Genomic DNA, 15,519 nt, shown 5'->3' with positions numbered 1-15,519 from the left:
CACCCTACGAGCCCGCAGACCCCGGACCACGTCCAGCTATACGGCCCCACTCGGACCGGCATCAGCAGCGCTATGTGAACAGCAGGAACTTAGACAACGCACCCGCATGACAAGACACAAGCTGCGAACACCACGCTTATCATCGAGGCATGGAAGTTGCATACAAAGTTGACGGCCTTAAGCCTACGTCGCCGGCTTGACGCTCCCGACACGACGCACAACCAAGCAACCCCAGACTAGCCGCTAGCGAAGCCCCGCAGCAGGTGTGACGTCAGAGAGGTGAGAGGGCAGGTGATGGGGAAGAGGCCCCTTTTATAGTGCGCCCCCTACGTGCCATTGGCTTAACGCAGGGACACCTACCCCACCTTACTACAATAAGGAGCTACGTGCCATCCCATAAGCCACTGCACCAATCCCCCCGCCCCCCCGATTCATTGAATGACAGGAGCACATTTGATAATTAAAAAAAAATATGGAATAAGATTCTGCACAAGCCAAACTTTATAAAAGTGACAAATTACACGTTGTCGTCACCTGTCAGTGTGTTAAAGCAGTGGTTCCTAAAGTGGGGCTCGGGACCCCTCGGGGGGTCGTGAGGCTTTGGGTGGGGGTCCCCAGATGATTTCAGGATGAAATAAAAAGAAAAGTGCTACTGTTTTTAATATATTTTGAGTGTAAAATTGCATATCATTTGTGAAATCCATTGAAATCTTCCAAATAAACTGATTAAATACATATTAACTTCATTTAAAAACATTTGTCTTCCCTCTAGTAGCAAAAGAGGCAATAACTTGATACAATGGGGGTCCCGAGTCGTTTACATGTCAATGTTTGGGGTCCCAGAAAAAAAAAGTTTGTGAACCCCTGTGTTAAAGAGAGGCCTCAGTAAATGTCTTACTCGAAGCAGTTTGTGCTTTTGCTTTCACTTAATCGACACTTCAGCCACATGGATCATTTGCTACGGCAGCTTTATCAAACAGCTGTGGAGATAATATAGCACTAAAGGGAAATGTGAGGCTCATTTTTTTTTTTTTTCTCCTTAAATGTCTTTGTTTGGACACTATGTTGTTGCATATGCAGGACAGTAGGGGGCGACATGTGCTTTTGTTTGCCTGCAGTCTGCCAATAACCTTAAAGAAGAAGAACAGCAGCTGTTGGTGATGTCACTTCCCCTTCCCCTGGGTAAGGACGGTCCAACTGGGCAAAAGCTGCTGAAGCTCTAGTTCACTCTCTGCACAGATCTAACAGTCGACCCCATGAAAGGTCAAGGGTCAGGAGCTCGGGTTCGGACATAGAGGCGATAATGTGACGGTTTCAGACGCAGCCCAAGGACACATCAGTGTAGCCGTCACTGCCTTGCTCCAGCCAAAATCACCCATAATGCACCTCGGCTCTCAATAACACAAGGAAGAAATAAAGGTGGTGCTGGTGTGACTTAAAGCACTTTAATTACACTTTTTAACAACAAAATACAAACTTTGACTCGTTCCATTGCTCTGCAGCCAGTGTCCATTTGACTGTTTACAAAAAAGGAAATATTTTTGTCAAGATTTGGTCAAATAATTAATTTTAGGTTTTTCTCTTTTTAGTTAAATAATAAAAAATATTCTTTTTGTTCATAAAAATGTCTTTTGTTAACTTGAAATGTAAATAGGCCTGATTTGATTCAAACATTAAAGCAAATGTCAGTGTTTCCTGGAGCAAAGGACATGATTTGTTTTCATTTCATTTCATTGATATAAAAGGAACTTATATTTTTATTGTGTATTTTCAGATCGGGTTCATCATCTCTGACTGCTTTTTATGTGTTTATTATTAGTTACTAAAATATAATTATACTGTCGCCCCCAGCCCCACAGAGTCTCCCCCTCCTCAGCAGACCCTCCCCCCTCCCCGGATGAAACATCACTTCCTTTTTTGATTCTGTGATGTCACTTCCTGTATCTCTGAAGCGTCTTCCATTAGATGCTCTTTTTGGACCAAAGCCTTGGACTGAAGGAAGTGAGTTTGGAGGCACCGCCTTCAACAGCAAGGCAAGGCAAGGCGAGGCAAGGCGAGGCAAGGCAAGGCAAGGCAAGGCAAGGCAAGGCAAGGCAAGGCAAGGCAAGGCAAGGCAAGGCACCTCGGCTTTGGGAAACAGCCACAGATTGAGAAACGGCTCTTGTCCCACAGCAGGAAACAGCCGCCTGAGACACAGAGCTGCTGCTTCGACCACAAACGTCTGTGTGAAACTGTGGAGCCTGGACTGAGGTGAGTCTGAAGGGTTTCTCACATTAATGGGGTTTAAATAGAGCTGAGAGTCACAGATCCACAGAGTCAGAGAACAGGAAGTGAGATCGTGTTCAGGGAGAGACTCTGACACAGGTTTACAGCTGAAACAGGGAAGGGCATCTGATTCTGATTCTACTGTTTGTCTTCAGTCAAACACATTAGAATCTCTTCCTGTTACAACATGAATGAACTCGTCTGCAGAACAAAGAGAATCAGACCTTCCCGTGTGAGCAGCAGACACGGAAGTCGACAGTGAAAGAGGAAGTAAAAACCAAACTGTTTATCTGATGATTTTACAGAATTATCTGCTTTTCCCACTGAATGTTTTGTAACTTTAGTGTAAATAAGTATATTTTGCTCTTAAATGGTAAATGGTCTCAACTTATTTGCACTTTTCTACTTTCATTCGGCCCAAAGCGCTTTACAGTGAGGAACCACTCACCCATTCAAATATACACAGACACTGGAGGTGAGGAGGGGGAAGTGTCTTGCCCAAGGACACAACCACAGTGTGCACCTTTAGGAGTTGGGATTCGAACCCCCGACCTTCTGGTCATGACTCGCTCCAGCATCTGTGCTAAACCCGTGTGTGTGCTGCCCCCTCATGGCTGAAGTAAAGGCTGTTTTTCTGGTGGACTTTTTCCCGTTGTTTGGTTTGCCGTGTCACCACAGCCGCCCACTGAGCAGGAGGGAATTTACAAACTGTTCTTTCAGCAGGAGATTCAGATAAAGTTGTGTTTTTTTGCTGTGTTTGTCCAACAGTTTGGACCCAGAAGTTCCTCAGTTTAGAGTTTTCCGTTTCAAATTGTCGTGACTTTCTCCGTTTCCAAACCTTTTAATAACGACTTTCACTCCATCTGACTCGTCCTTTTGTTATTTCTGATCTTCAGAGCTCTTTCCGACATGGCGTCCAGACTGGAGCAGGACCTGAGCTGTCCCATCTGCTGTGAGCTCTTCAGAGATCCTGTGGTTCTGACCTGCAGCCACAGCTTCTGTAAGGTCTGTTTGGAGAACTGGTGGGAGGACAAACTACTGAAGACCTGTCCAGTCTGTAAGAGAAGGTCCTCCAGGGATAATCCTCCAAAGAACCTGGTCCTGAAGAACCTGGTGGAGACGTTCACAGAGGAGAAAGGGCAGACTGCTCCAGCTGCAGAGCAAACATCTCCATCTCCACAGCAGCCCGAGTGCAGCCTTCACTCTGAGAAGCTGCGGCTCTTCTGTCTGGACCATCAGGAGCTGATCTGTCTGGTCTGTAGAGACTCCAGGACTCACAAAGACCACAGGTTCAGACCCATCGAGGAGGCAGCCCCAGACCTGAGAGAGCAGCTGAGGAGAAACATCAAACCTCTACAGGACAAACTGAAGGTAAGAGACCTCCTCCTCCTGCTCCAGTCAGAAGAACGTGTCCACAGAGCTCAGAGGAACATCAACATGTCCTGCTACAGAAAGGGAAGTCTGACTCTAAATAACTCTGATGTTTCTCCTCAGGTCCTGGATGAGAGCAGAGCACAGTTTGATGAAGCAGCGGCTCATATCTCACTCCAGACCAAACAAACACAGACACAGATCAGAGCGGAGTTTGAGAAACTGCACCAGTTTCTGAGGGACGAGGAAGAGTCCAGGATGAAGGCTCTGAGGGAGGAAGAGAAGCAGAAGATCCAGGACATGAAGGACAAGATGGCCGCCCTGAGCAGAGACATGGAGGCTCTGTCCAAGACCATCTCAGAGACAGAGGAGCAGCTGAGAGCAGCAGACGCCTCCTTCCTGCTCCAGTACAAGACTGCAGAGGAGAGGCTGCAGCGCTGCCTCCTGGTGGAGGAGCCACAGATGAAAGACGAAGCTCTGATAGACCAGGCCAAACATCTGGGAAACCTGGGCTTCAACATCTGGATCAACATGAAGAAACTGGTGCAGTTTTTCCTTGTGGTTCTGGATCCAAACTCTGCAGACTCTGATCTCATTCTGTCTGAAGATCTGACCTCAGTGAGAAAAGGAAAGAAGCAGAAGGTCCCAAAGAACTTAGGGAGACTTAGAGATTGCTCTCTATTTGGATCAGAAGGTTTGGTCTCTGGGACTCACAGCTGGGAAGTGGAGGTCGGGGCAGGAAAGGACTGGTCTGTGGGTGTGTGTGGACTTGTTCAGAGATTAGCAGACACTGAGTGTGAACTTTGGTTCATACGTTTCACTGATGGTGAATATTCAGCCGTCTCTGACTCAGGCCCATTTAAACCTCTCTCAGTGAAGAACCAGCAGAGAGTTCAAGTGAAGCTGGACTTTAACTCAAAAACAGTGACCTTCACTGACCCCGACACAAACACAGACCTTCACACAGTCACAGACTCTTTCACTAAGATCCTTCCCTTTTTCAGCACATATGATGCTCCTCTGAAGATCTTACGAAAGACAGTTAGGGCTGGGTTCCGAACAACATATGACCCACAGTGAGTCCAAAAACAGCTGCATTTGCGCTGAAGTGCAAATGCAGCTGTTTTCTTAAAGTGAAGCAAGACTATAACTTAAATCCAAAGTAAAACGTTTGTAAATATTAGAGATGGCAGAGTGTGGTCTGCAGCAGGTCTGAGCCAGGGCTTATGGAGCATTCAGACCGTAAGCTTCTCAGGCTTCAAAATGGCGCCTAAAGCCCCTAGTTGGACGCCTGTGCTTATTGAAGTCAGGCGTTTGTTACAAACGTCACTGAACGTCAAGACGCTCTGGCGTCTCTGGCGAACGTCAGCTCAGAGTTTGTTCTGCAGATCAGCCGCATCTTTGAAGGAGCTTTTGCCTGAAAAATAACTGCTGTTTTGGGGCTAACCAGTCGCTCTTTGCTACTGCCATGTCCTGTGACTCTTTAACTATACCCCCATGGACAGCACCTGGATCTCCCAGTATTTAACCCCCATACGCTTGAATAGAGGGACAGATTTTGTACCAGTGGCTTGGCTTAGCCCGGTTAGCATGTTACAATCACCTACAGCTCATTGATTAAAAGTCTACAATAAACCACAAATGTGTCCAGCCCGTCTCAGTGATCTTTATAAAGGCTGCTCTATGTAGTTACCAGCTTCATTGACATTATTAGTGCATAATACAGAGTCGATGCGAGCTCGCTGCTGAGAAAACTGATCAACTAGGCAAGGCAAGGCAAGGCAAGGCAAGTTTATTTGTAGAGCACAATTCATACACAAGGCAATTCAAAGTGCTTCACAGTTGAAAACAAATAGAATCAATAAAAACATCAACATAGAATTAATCAATTACAGTAAAAGGCGAGAGTGCAGATAAAATACTTTCAGTCATATGCATTGGTAAAAAGAACTGTTTTCAGCCTGGATTTGAACATTGTCAGAGTTGAGGCCTGTCTCACATCCTCGTGAAGACTGTTCCAGATTTTAGCTGCATGAAACTGAAATGCAGCCTCACCGTGTTTATTATTGACTCTGGGAACCACCAGGAGGCCCCTCCCTGAAGTTCTCAGGGCCCGAGATGGTTCATACGGCTCTAACATGTCAGAGATGTACTTTGGAGCTAAACCATGAAAAGACTTGTACACAAGCAGAGCTATTTTAAAGTCTATTCTCTGAGTGACAGGAAGCCAGTGCAGAGACCGGAGCACTGGACTAATATGGTCGTATTTCCTGGTTCTTGTCAGGACTCGAGCAGCAGCGTTCTGGATGTACTGTAGCTCTGACAGCTCGTTTAGAGAGGCCAGTGAGTCGTTAGAGTATCTAATCTGCTGGAGACAAATGCATGGATAAGTCTCTCTAAGTCTGGTTTTGACACTATTCCTCTGATCTTAGCAATGTTTTTCAAATGGTAAAAAGCTGCTGATGTTATTGCTTTGATGTGGCTGTTTAAGTTCAGGTCTGAGTCCATGATCACTCCTAGATTTCTAACCTGATTTTTTGGTTTTAGAGAGAGAGACTCAAGGTGACTGATAACACTCTGTCTTTGTGCCTGTGCGCCAAAAACAATGATCTCAGTTTTGTCTGAGTTTAGTTGGAGAAAGTTGTTTTGCATCCACAAACTGATCTGTTGGATGCAACTATTACCTGTTGTAGATGAAATGTGAGCAATAAACTTCAAAATCAACCAGCCCGGCTCAGTGTGTGATCATTGTTTAACGGTTCTTTATGTAGATGTGGTTTCATTGACATTATTCGTGCATATGTGGGCCCATGGCCATTATAATTTTAGTTTTTTTCTTGAACTTTTTGTTTGCATGGTTGATATGGTTTGCTGTGATTTATTTCAGTTGTGTTGCATGTTTGTTTTTGTTAAGAAGTGGGTCATACAACAGGACAAAGGGCGTTCAATCTGATTTTTATCTACAGATGTCCGGCACAAGCATGGGCTCCAAGACGGCCCTGAGCTTTGCATCTCTCCACTGTGGACACTTTGAACACAACATTATCTTCAATGAGAATCAGAATCCACACTTCATGAACATCTCTAATCAGAAACAATGATGTTTCTTTATCTGGAAGGGCACAACAGATCAACTGAGGTCATTTCATGAATTTATAAACTCACTTTATCACCTTAGATTCACTATGGAATATGATTGCAATAAAATACATTTCTTAGACATACTGATTAATAAAAAATGCAACAAACTGTCATCTGATCTATACAGAAAGAGTACTGACAGAAATTCAATCTTACATGGACACTCATATCATCCAGCACACTTGAAAAAGAGCCTACCAATCTCCCAATTCAATCAGATCCGGGGGATCTGCAGTGCAGACTCAGACTATGATATCCAAACGTTTCCAAAAAAGATAATATAAGGACGAAGGGATCACCACGGCACGGAACAAGTTCAACTCTGTCTCACAACAGGAGTGTCTTCAACACAACACAAAGAACAAAACACCATCAGAGTCGATCGCGTTGTTCAATATTCACCTCTCAGCAAAGAATTGGAACACACTATCAGGAAGTACTGGTACATCATACAATCTGATGCAAATCTAAAGGAGCTCTTGGAACCGCCCCGCTTTGTTTTGAAAAGACCGCCCAACTTAAATAACATCAGCCGCACTTTCTACAGCAAATACCACAAGGAAACTATCGATGTGGTCACTGCACTCAGCGCAACTTCACTGTGTGATTTCCTGCAATACAAACAATGTGACATATATGCTGAAATGAAATGTCCCTGTGGGCTATATATATATATATATATATATATATATATATATACAACATCAGGAAAAAGGAACACGAGAAACTAGAGAAATACCAGGGGCTCAGAGAAGAGCTGGAGAAAACCTGGAGGGTGAAGGCATCAGTGGTGCCCGTGGTCGTTGGGGCACTCGGGGCAGTGACCCCCAAACTGGAGGAGTGGCTCCAGCAGATCCCAGGAAATACATCAGACATCTCGGTCCAGAAAAGTGCAGTTCTAGGAACAGCAAAGATACTGCGCAGAACCCTAAAGCTCCCAGGCCTCTGGTAGAGGACCCGAGCAGGAGGAAAAAGAGACCGCCCGCGGAGGGTGAGGAAGAGTTAGTATATATACACTGTATATATACAACCAGACCTTTAAAAACTAGAATCTCAGAACACAGATCAAACAGTCACAATCATGATGATAAAAGTCTAGTGGTGAAACATTTCACAAAAAACAGACACAATGTCTGAGATACATGAGGATAGAGAAAGTGAGTTCACCATTTCTGGATTCACACTTTAGACACATTGAGCCTTACGCCGAATTTACACCAGGAGCTATTACTGAATGTGACATACGCGACGCGTGATACGCGCGCATTTTCGAAAGCGCAAATTTACACATACGGCGTCAAAGCAGCTAAAGCTACGTGTGTGTCTCTGCTCTTCCCCAAATCACTTGGGATCATTTTGCCTATAAAATGGGTGAGTAATAACATTTCTCATGCCTGCATATTCTTCACGTTGTCTTTGTAAAATTTGTGTTGAGCATCGTAAAGTGTGCTGTACTTCTCCACTTCGACATTCAACTTTTCATTGTCCATCCCAAACACAAGGATGCTTCAAACTTCAAAAAATCAACAGAAAACTTATTTTGACAGGGTGTCGGAAGTTTACTTTGAAAGACTGTACCATTTTCCCGTCTAAAATTCCGGAATTTGCCGCGTATACGCGTCAGTATAAAAAAGTAAACACGTATGTTGTATACAAAACTTTTAGGTTTCCATATTAACACAGAACAAAGAATTTTACTCACATGTCTGTGTAAGCTCTCAGTCGTACAGGAGTTGTCCATCTTCAATGAAGGTCTTAGAGTCGTCTTCAGATTTAATCTTTCTCCACTTTACTCTAATCTCCTTCGCCGACAGGGCAGTGCCAGTCCAATGAGACGGGACATCAGCCGACAGGGCAGTGCCAGTCCAATGAGACGGGACATCAGCCGACAGGGCAGTGCCACTCCAATGAGACGGGACATCAGCCGACAGGGCAGTGCCACTCCAATGAGACGGGACATCAGCCGACAGGGCAGTGCCAGTCCAATGAGACGGGACAGGGCAGTGCCAGTCCAATGAGACGGGACAGGGCAGTGCCAGTCCAATGAGGCGGGACATCAGCCGACAGGGCAGTGCCAGTCCAATGAGGCGGGACAGGGCAGTGCCAGTCCAATGAGACGGGACAGGGCAGTGCCAGTCCAATGAGGCGGGACATCAGCCGACAGGGCAGTGCCAGTCCAATGAGGCGGGACAGGGCAGTGCCAGTCCAATGAGACGGGACAGGGCAGTGCCAGTCCAATGAGGCGGGACAGGGCAGTGCCAGTCCAATGAGGCGGGACATCAGCCGACAGGGCAGTGCCAGTCCAATGAGACGGGACATCAGCCGACAGGGCAGTGCCAGTCCAATGAGGCGGGACATCAGCCGACAGGGCAGTGCCAGTCCAATGAGGCGGGACATCAGCCGACAGGGCAGTGCCAGTCCAATGAGACGGGACATCAGCCGACAGGGCAGTGCCAGTCCAATGAGACGGGACAGGGCAGTGCCAGTCCAATGAGACGGGACAGGGCAGTGCCAGTCCAATGAGACGGGACGTCAGCCGACAGGGCAGTGCCAGTCCAATGAGACGGGACATCAGCCGACAGGGCAGTGCCAGTCCAATGAGACGGGACAGGGCAGTGCCAGTCCAATGAGACGGGACAGGGCAGTGCCAGTCCAATGAGGCGGGACAGGGCAGTGCCAGTCCAATGAGACGGGACGTCAGCCGACAGGGCAGTGCCAGTCCAATGAGACGGGACAGGGCAGTGCCAGTCCAATGAGACGGGACAGGGCAGTGCCAGTCCAATGAGACGGGACAGGGCAGTGCCAGTCCAATGAGGCGGGACATCAGCCGACAGCAGAACAATAGGCAGGTAATCAGAGTGAACAGCCGTGAATAGGACAGGACACATGGATCCTCTGGGGGGAGCAGGTCGTCAGAGATGCTCTACTTCAAAGGTGTTTACTCACAGGTGAGAGTAGAGGTGATTCGGGGAGGAGCCGGGCCAAGACCAACTCCCCGCTGTGGTCTTTATCTGGGCTGAGGGCTGAACAGAGTTCACCGATGAAGCCTTTTGGATGAGAGGTGAAACGTTCGAGACTCTAACTACTGAGCACAGAAGGCAACTCTAAGACCTTCATTAATTGTACTCACATCTTAAAATGTATATGTTGTAAATAACATGTACATAATTGTAAAAATATTGCACTTTTTCTCGTCCGAGATGAGCCAGACGGACGCAGTTTTACAGGCGACTGCAGACGCAGGTGCCGGTTAGATTTCTGTCCGACTTGATTAAGGCGGGGGTAAGAAGTTAACTTTTACAGTCAGAGAAATGTATAGAAAATATCTGCAGCTGTTTCCTTCTCCATCACTTCCTCAGTGAAGCAGCGCCATCTGCTGGTGAACAATGGCTACAGCATGTGAAGTAACTGGAGGAAATCGAGCTCAACAGTCCACGACACTTACGCTCCTTTACTGGAGTCTGGAAGTGATAATCCCGTTCATATTTAACACTGACTCTTAAAAACATTCAAATATTAAGAGTTTCATATATAGTTTAAAGTTTAATATTAAGAGTTAGTCGTGATATTTCGATATTATCTTGAAGACGAAATATCTATAAATCGGAGAATGGGGCAGAAATGCAGAGGCGGATAGTACTCAGCTACATGAACTCAAGTGCATGTACTTAACTTTTTGAAGATATTGTACTTCTTAAGAGTAGTTTTATCTCACAATACTTTTCACTTCTACTTGAGTGAATTTAGAATGAAGTATCTGTTGCTTACTTACTTTTTCCACTGTGAGTAAATATTTCAGCGGCAAATGCTTCATTTTGATGGATAGAATAAATGATCAAAGTAACGTTACTCTTACTTGAGTGAATATATCGGCTGCTCTGCCCAGATCTGGAGAAATGGGAGAAACAAGTGGAAAAAATGGTGGGAAATTGGGAACAAAAATGTAAAATGGGGGAATTTTGAAAGTGTTTTTGTCGTCTGTTCTGGACAATTATCCTTTTGAGCGACAAAGTAAAGAAAGATGTTTGCACTTCCTCACGTCATCATCGTTATGGAGTCCGTAAGTAATACTGAGATATTCATTCTTGTCAATATGGCCCGGACAGGTGAGCAGGGCGTGGCCAGGTTTCTTCTCTTTAACTCCCGCCTGAACCGAGCACATTTTCTCCAGTTTGGCTTTACCCCAATCCAAAAGCTTCTGGAAAAAAGGTGTGAAAATAGCGACAAAACTGAGACAAAAACAATGATGAAGATGTGACAAAAAAGTGACGAAAAAATGAAAAAAATGTGACGAAAAAAGTACAAAAATGTGACGAAAAAATTACAAAAAAGTACAAAAAAGTGACGAAAAAAGTACAAAAAAGTGACGAAAAAAGTACAAAAAAGTGACGAAAAAATGACAAAAAAATGACAAAAAAACACAAAAAAACAAAAAAATGACAAAAAATTACAAAAAAGTGACAAAAAATGACAAAAAATGTGACAAAAAAATTACAAAAATGTGACAAAAAAATGACAAAAACCCCCCCAAAAAATACAAACAAAAATACAACAAATGTGACAAAAAATGACAAAAAAATGACAAAAAAATGACAAAAAAATGACAAAAAAATGACAAAAAAAGTTGCAAAAATGAGTTGAAACCCCCCCAAAAAAGATGGAAAAAAATCTGATGACGTGAGGGAAAAGATCCATTTAGATGAGTTTTGTAGGTCTTAGCTTTCAAATGAGGCGTTACACTGGCCTACAGGATTTGGGTAAAGCTGAACTGGATGCTCTCGGTTCAGGCGGGAGTTAAGAGGTTAACTGACACTGGGTTTGTATCGACCTATTGTTCAGATACTAATGCAACATCACCGAACAGAACCAGAAAACTGGGCCATTTTTAATTTCATATTTCTAACTTTCCAAACATCCCAGTTCTTCACAGCTCATTTCACAACTTTCACCGTCACAATAAAGCAACAACTTACCTGCTATTGAGCTTTGACCTGAGAATTAGAGAAACAATATCAGTGTCTTTATGACTGCTCTGAAACCAACTACAACATATAGAAACTTGAATAAACAGCATTAAAACAGGATGAGTTGAATCAGGACCTGTGTCTTTAAAAACCTCCGTCAGAAGTTTATGAGAGTCTTTGCACACGCCTCGTCCCAAACCAGGAAACCCGGATCAGACACGAACGTCTGAGTGAAACCTGGAGCCTGGACTGAGGTGAGTCTGAAGGGTTTCTCACATTAAACAATCGTCTCTCAGCTGTTCAGAGCCGGACTGATGACGGCTGTGACCGGAGGATCCTTGTTCTAAATACAATAGTTGTTACTGTGTCATGTGTGGATTCCTGCGCCGTTATTATTCCCTTCAGGACAATTATTAACTTGAACCTTGAACGAAACATAAAACCTGTGGAAATCGTGATATTTCCAAAGAGAAATCCAAGAAAATACAGAAAAACTCAAATATTCTGAACGACATCTGCTTCATCGATCAAAAAGAAGAATTTACCACTTAAAGATTTACTCACAGTGGAAAAAGTAACAATTATTTTTACTCGACTAAGAAACAGAAACTTCATTATATTTTTACTCAAGTAGAAGTAAAAAGTACTGTTTGATAAAACTACTTCAAGAAGTACAAGTTCTTCAAAACGTTACTAAAGTACATGTACTCTCCGTTTCCAAACCTTTTAATAACGACTTTCACTCCATCTGACTCGTCCTTTTGTTATGTCTGATCTTCAGAGCTCTTTCCGACATGGCGTCCAGACTGGAGCAGGACCTGAGCTGTCCCATCTGCTGTGAGCTCTTCAGAGATCCTGTTCTTCTGACCTGCAGCCACAGCTTCTGTAAGGTCTGTTTGGAGAACTGGTGGGAGGACAAACCACTGAAGACCTGTCCATTCTGTAAGAGAAGGTCCTCGAAGCGTCCTCCACCAACAAACCTGGCCCTGAAGAACCTGGTGGAGACGTTCACAGAGGAGAAAGGGCAGACTGCTCCAGCTGCAGAGCAAACATCTCCATCTCCACAGCAGCCCGAGTGCAGCCTTCACTCTCAGAAGCTGCAGCTCTTCTGTCTGGACCATCAGGAGCTGATCTGTCTGGTCTGTAGAGACTCCAGGACTCACAAAGACCACAGGTTCAGTCCCATCGAGGAGGCAGCCTCAGACCTGAGAGAGCAGCTGAGGAGAAACATCAAACCTCTACAGGACAAACTGAAGGTAAGAGACCTCCTCCTCCTGTTCCAGTCAGAAGAACGTGTCCACAGAGCTCAGAGGAACATCAACATGTCCTGCTACAGAAAGGGAAGTCTGACTCTAAATAACTCTGATGTTTCTCCTCAGGTCCTGGATGAGAGCAGAGCACAGTTTGATGAAGCAGCGGCTCATATCTCACTCCAGACCAAACAAACACAGACACAGATCAGAGCGGAGTTTGAGAAACTGCACCAGTTTCTGAGGGACGAGGAAGAGTCCAGGATGAAGGCTCTGAGGGAGGAAGAGGAGCAGAAGATCCAGGACATGAAGGACAAGATGGCCGCCCTGAGCAGAGACATGGAGGCTCTGTCCAAGACCATCTCAGAGACAGAGGAGCAGCTGAGAGCAGCAGACGCCTCCTTCCTGCTCCAGTACAAGACTGCAGAGGAGAGGCTGCAGCGCTGCCCCCTGGTGGAGGAGCCAAAGATGGAACGATCAGATCTGATAGACCAGGCCAAACATCTGGGAAACCTGGGCTTCAACATCTGGATAAACATGAAGAAACTGGTGCAGTTCTTCCCTGTGGTTCTGGAGCCAAACACTGCAGGCTCTGATCTCATTCTGTCTGAAGATCTGATCTCAGTGAGAAAAGGAGAGAAGCAGAAGGTCCCAGAGAACTCAGAGAGACTTAAAGATGGTTTTGTACTTGGATCAGAAAGGTTTGTCTCTGGGACTCACAGCTGGGAAGTGGAGGTCGGGGGTAAGGGCTGGGATGTGGGTGTGTTTGGACGTGTTCAGAGAGGAGCGGACACTGAGGTTAGATATTGGTTCATACGTTTCACTGACGGTGAATATTCAGCCTTTTCTGACCCAGACCAGGTTAAACGTCTCTCGGTGAAGAACCTGCAGAGAGTTCGAGTGAAGCTGGACTTTGACACAAACACATTGACCTTCACTGACCCCGACACAAACACAGACCTTCACACAGTCACAGACTCTTTCACTTGGATCGTTCCAGGTTTACTCACACGTGACGCTCCTCTGAAGATCTCACCAAAGAGCATCACAGTAACAGTGTAGAAGGTTAAAAGAGGTTAAAATGATCAGAACTAAACCACAAAGGTTCCTCACCCACCGCTTTCAAATGTTCCTTTGTTCCAAGTTCCGTAAAGGAAAAGTGGAAAAGCAAATTCACGTCGTCAAAGAAAATCTGTAACTTTTTGTCTCTTAATAAAAAAAATAATCTGTAGATGTTTGAAATTCTGAATCTTCACTTCATGTCGTTAAACAATAAAGTCACATCAGATCATCATCAATTTATTTGTCAAATTTTTATCACATTTTTGTCATTTTTTTGTCAATTTTTCATCACATTTTTGTCATTTTTTTGTCACATTTTTGCAATTTTTTTAACATTTTTTTGTTGGGTATTCAACTCATTTTTGTCATTTTTTGGTCACTTTTTTAATCACATTTTTTCATCAATTTTTTATCAAATTCTTGTCAATTTCTTGTGATATTTTTGCCAATTTTTCATCAATTTTTCGTCACTTTTTAGTCAATGTTTTTCTCAGTTTTTTGTCACATTTCCATCATTGTTTTCGTCTCAGTTCTGTCGCTATTTTCACAGCTTTTTTCCAGAAGCTTTTGGATTGGGGTAAAGCCAAACTGGAGAAAACGTGCTCTGTTCAGGTGGGAGTTAAGGGGTTAAATAAGTTTGTGCAGCTCAATTCTCTTCAATAAATGACAAACAAAGTCTTGTTTTCCTAAAAATGTATTACATAAATAATCTGAAATCAGCTCATTTTCACAAATAAAAGATGAAAAACACAGTGGAAGTGACTTTCCCCACATTTCCACAGACTTTTATCTCAGCACAAACTCACAGTCTTTGAGGTCGAGCTCCTCCAGCTGAAAAACACACAGAGCTCTGTCAACACCATGATTTACACAAAGGAAAATGATTTCAGACGAATAATGTCAACTTTAAGTGGTTTAAACGAGACAATACACTGAGTTCCAAATTATTATGCAAATGACATTTTTCTCAGATTTTCAAAACTGTCGACTCAAATGACAGCTTCATTTTCAAGTCTTTAACCTCTTAACTCCCGCCTGAACCGAGAACATTTTCTCCAGTTCAGCTTTACCCAAATCCTGTAGGCCAGTGTAACGCCTCATTTGAAAGCTAAGATCTACAAAACTCATCTAAATGGATCTTTTTCCTCACGTCAGATTTTTTTTCCATCATTTTTTGGGGGGTTTTCAACTCATTTTGTAACTTTTCTTCTTCATTTTATTTCATTTTTTGTCACATTTTTGTCATTTTTCCGTCCATTTTTTGTCACTTTTTGTAAATGTTTTGTCATTTTGTCATCATTTTTTTGTCATTTTTTTTGGTCATCATTTTGATGACATTTTTTGTCAATTTTTTGTGAAATTTTTGGCACTTTTTTGTCACATTTCCATCATTGTTTTCGTCTCAGTTTTGTTGCTATTTTCACAGCTTTTTTCCAGAAGCTTTTGGACTGGGGTAAAGCCAAACT

The 15,519-nt window shown here is 44.0% G+C and overlaps 1 protein-coding gene across 1 annotated transcript; it reads left to right on the top strand.

The window, feature by feature from the left end:
* Positions 1-3,174: 3,174 nt before the first annotated feature.
* LOC306969101 (uncharacterized protein) lies at positions 3,175-14,053 on the top strand (the record flags this gene model as incomplete). The annotated part of the gene is made up of 6 exons (XM_079564703.1): positions 3,175-3,573; positions 3,760-4,254; positions 8,592-8,786; positions 9,005-9,258; positions 12,523-12,997; positions 13,121-14,053. 6 exons carry the CDS (start codon positions 3,175-3,177, stop codon positions 14,051-14,053), a joined length of 2,751 nt encoding a protein of 916 aa, XP_079420829.1.
* Between the last annotated feature and the right edge of the window lie 1,466 nt (positions 14,054-15,519).

This window comes from Gobius niger (assembly GCF_951799975.1).
Source record: "Gobius niger genome assembly, chromosome: 10".
In the NCBI taxonomy this organism is placed as follows: Eukaryota; Metazoa; Chordata; class Actinopteri; order Gobiiformes; family Gobiidae; genus Gobius; species Gobius niger.
The sequence above is the reverse complement of the archived record's forward strand: the minus strand, read 5'-3'. Positions and strand labels throughout refer to the sequence as shown.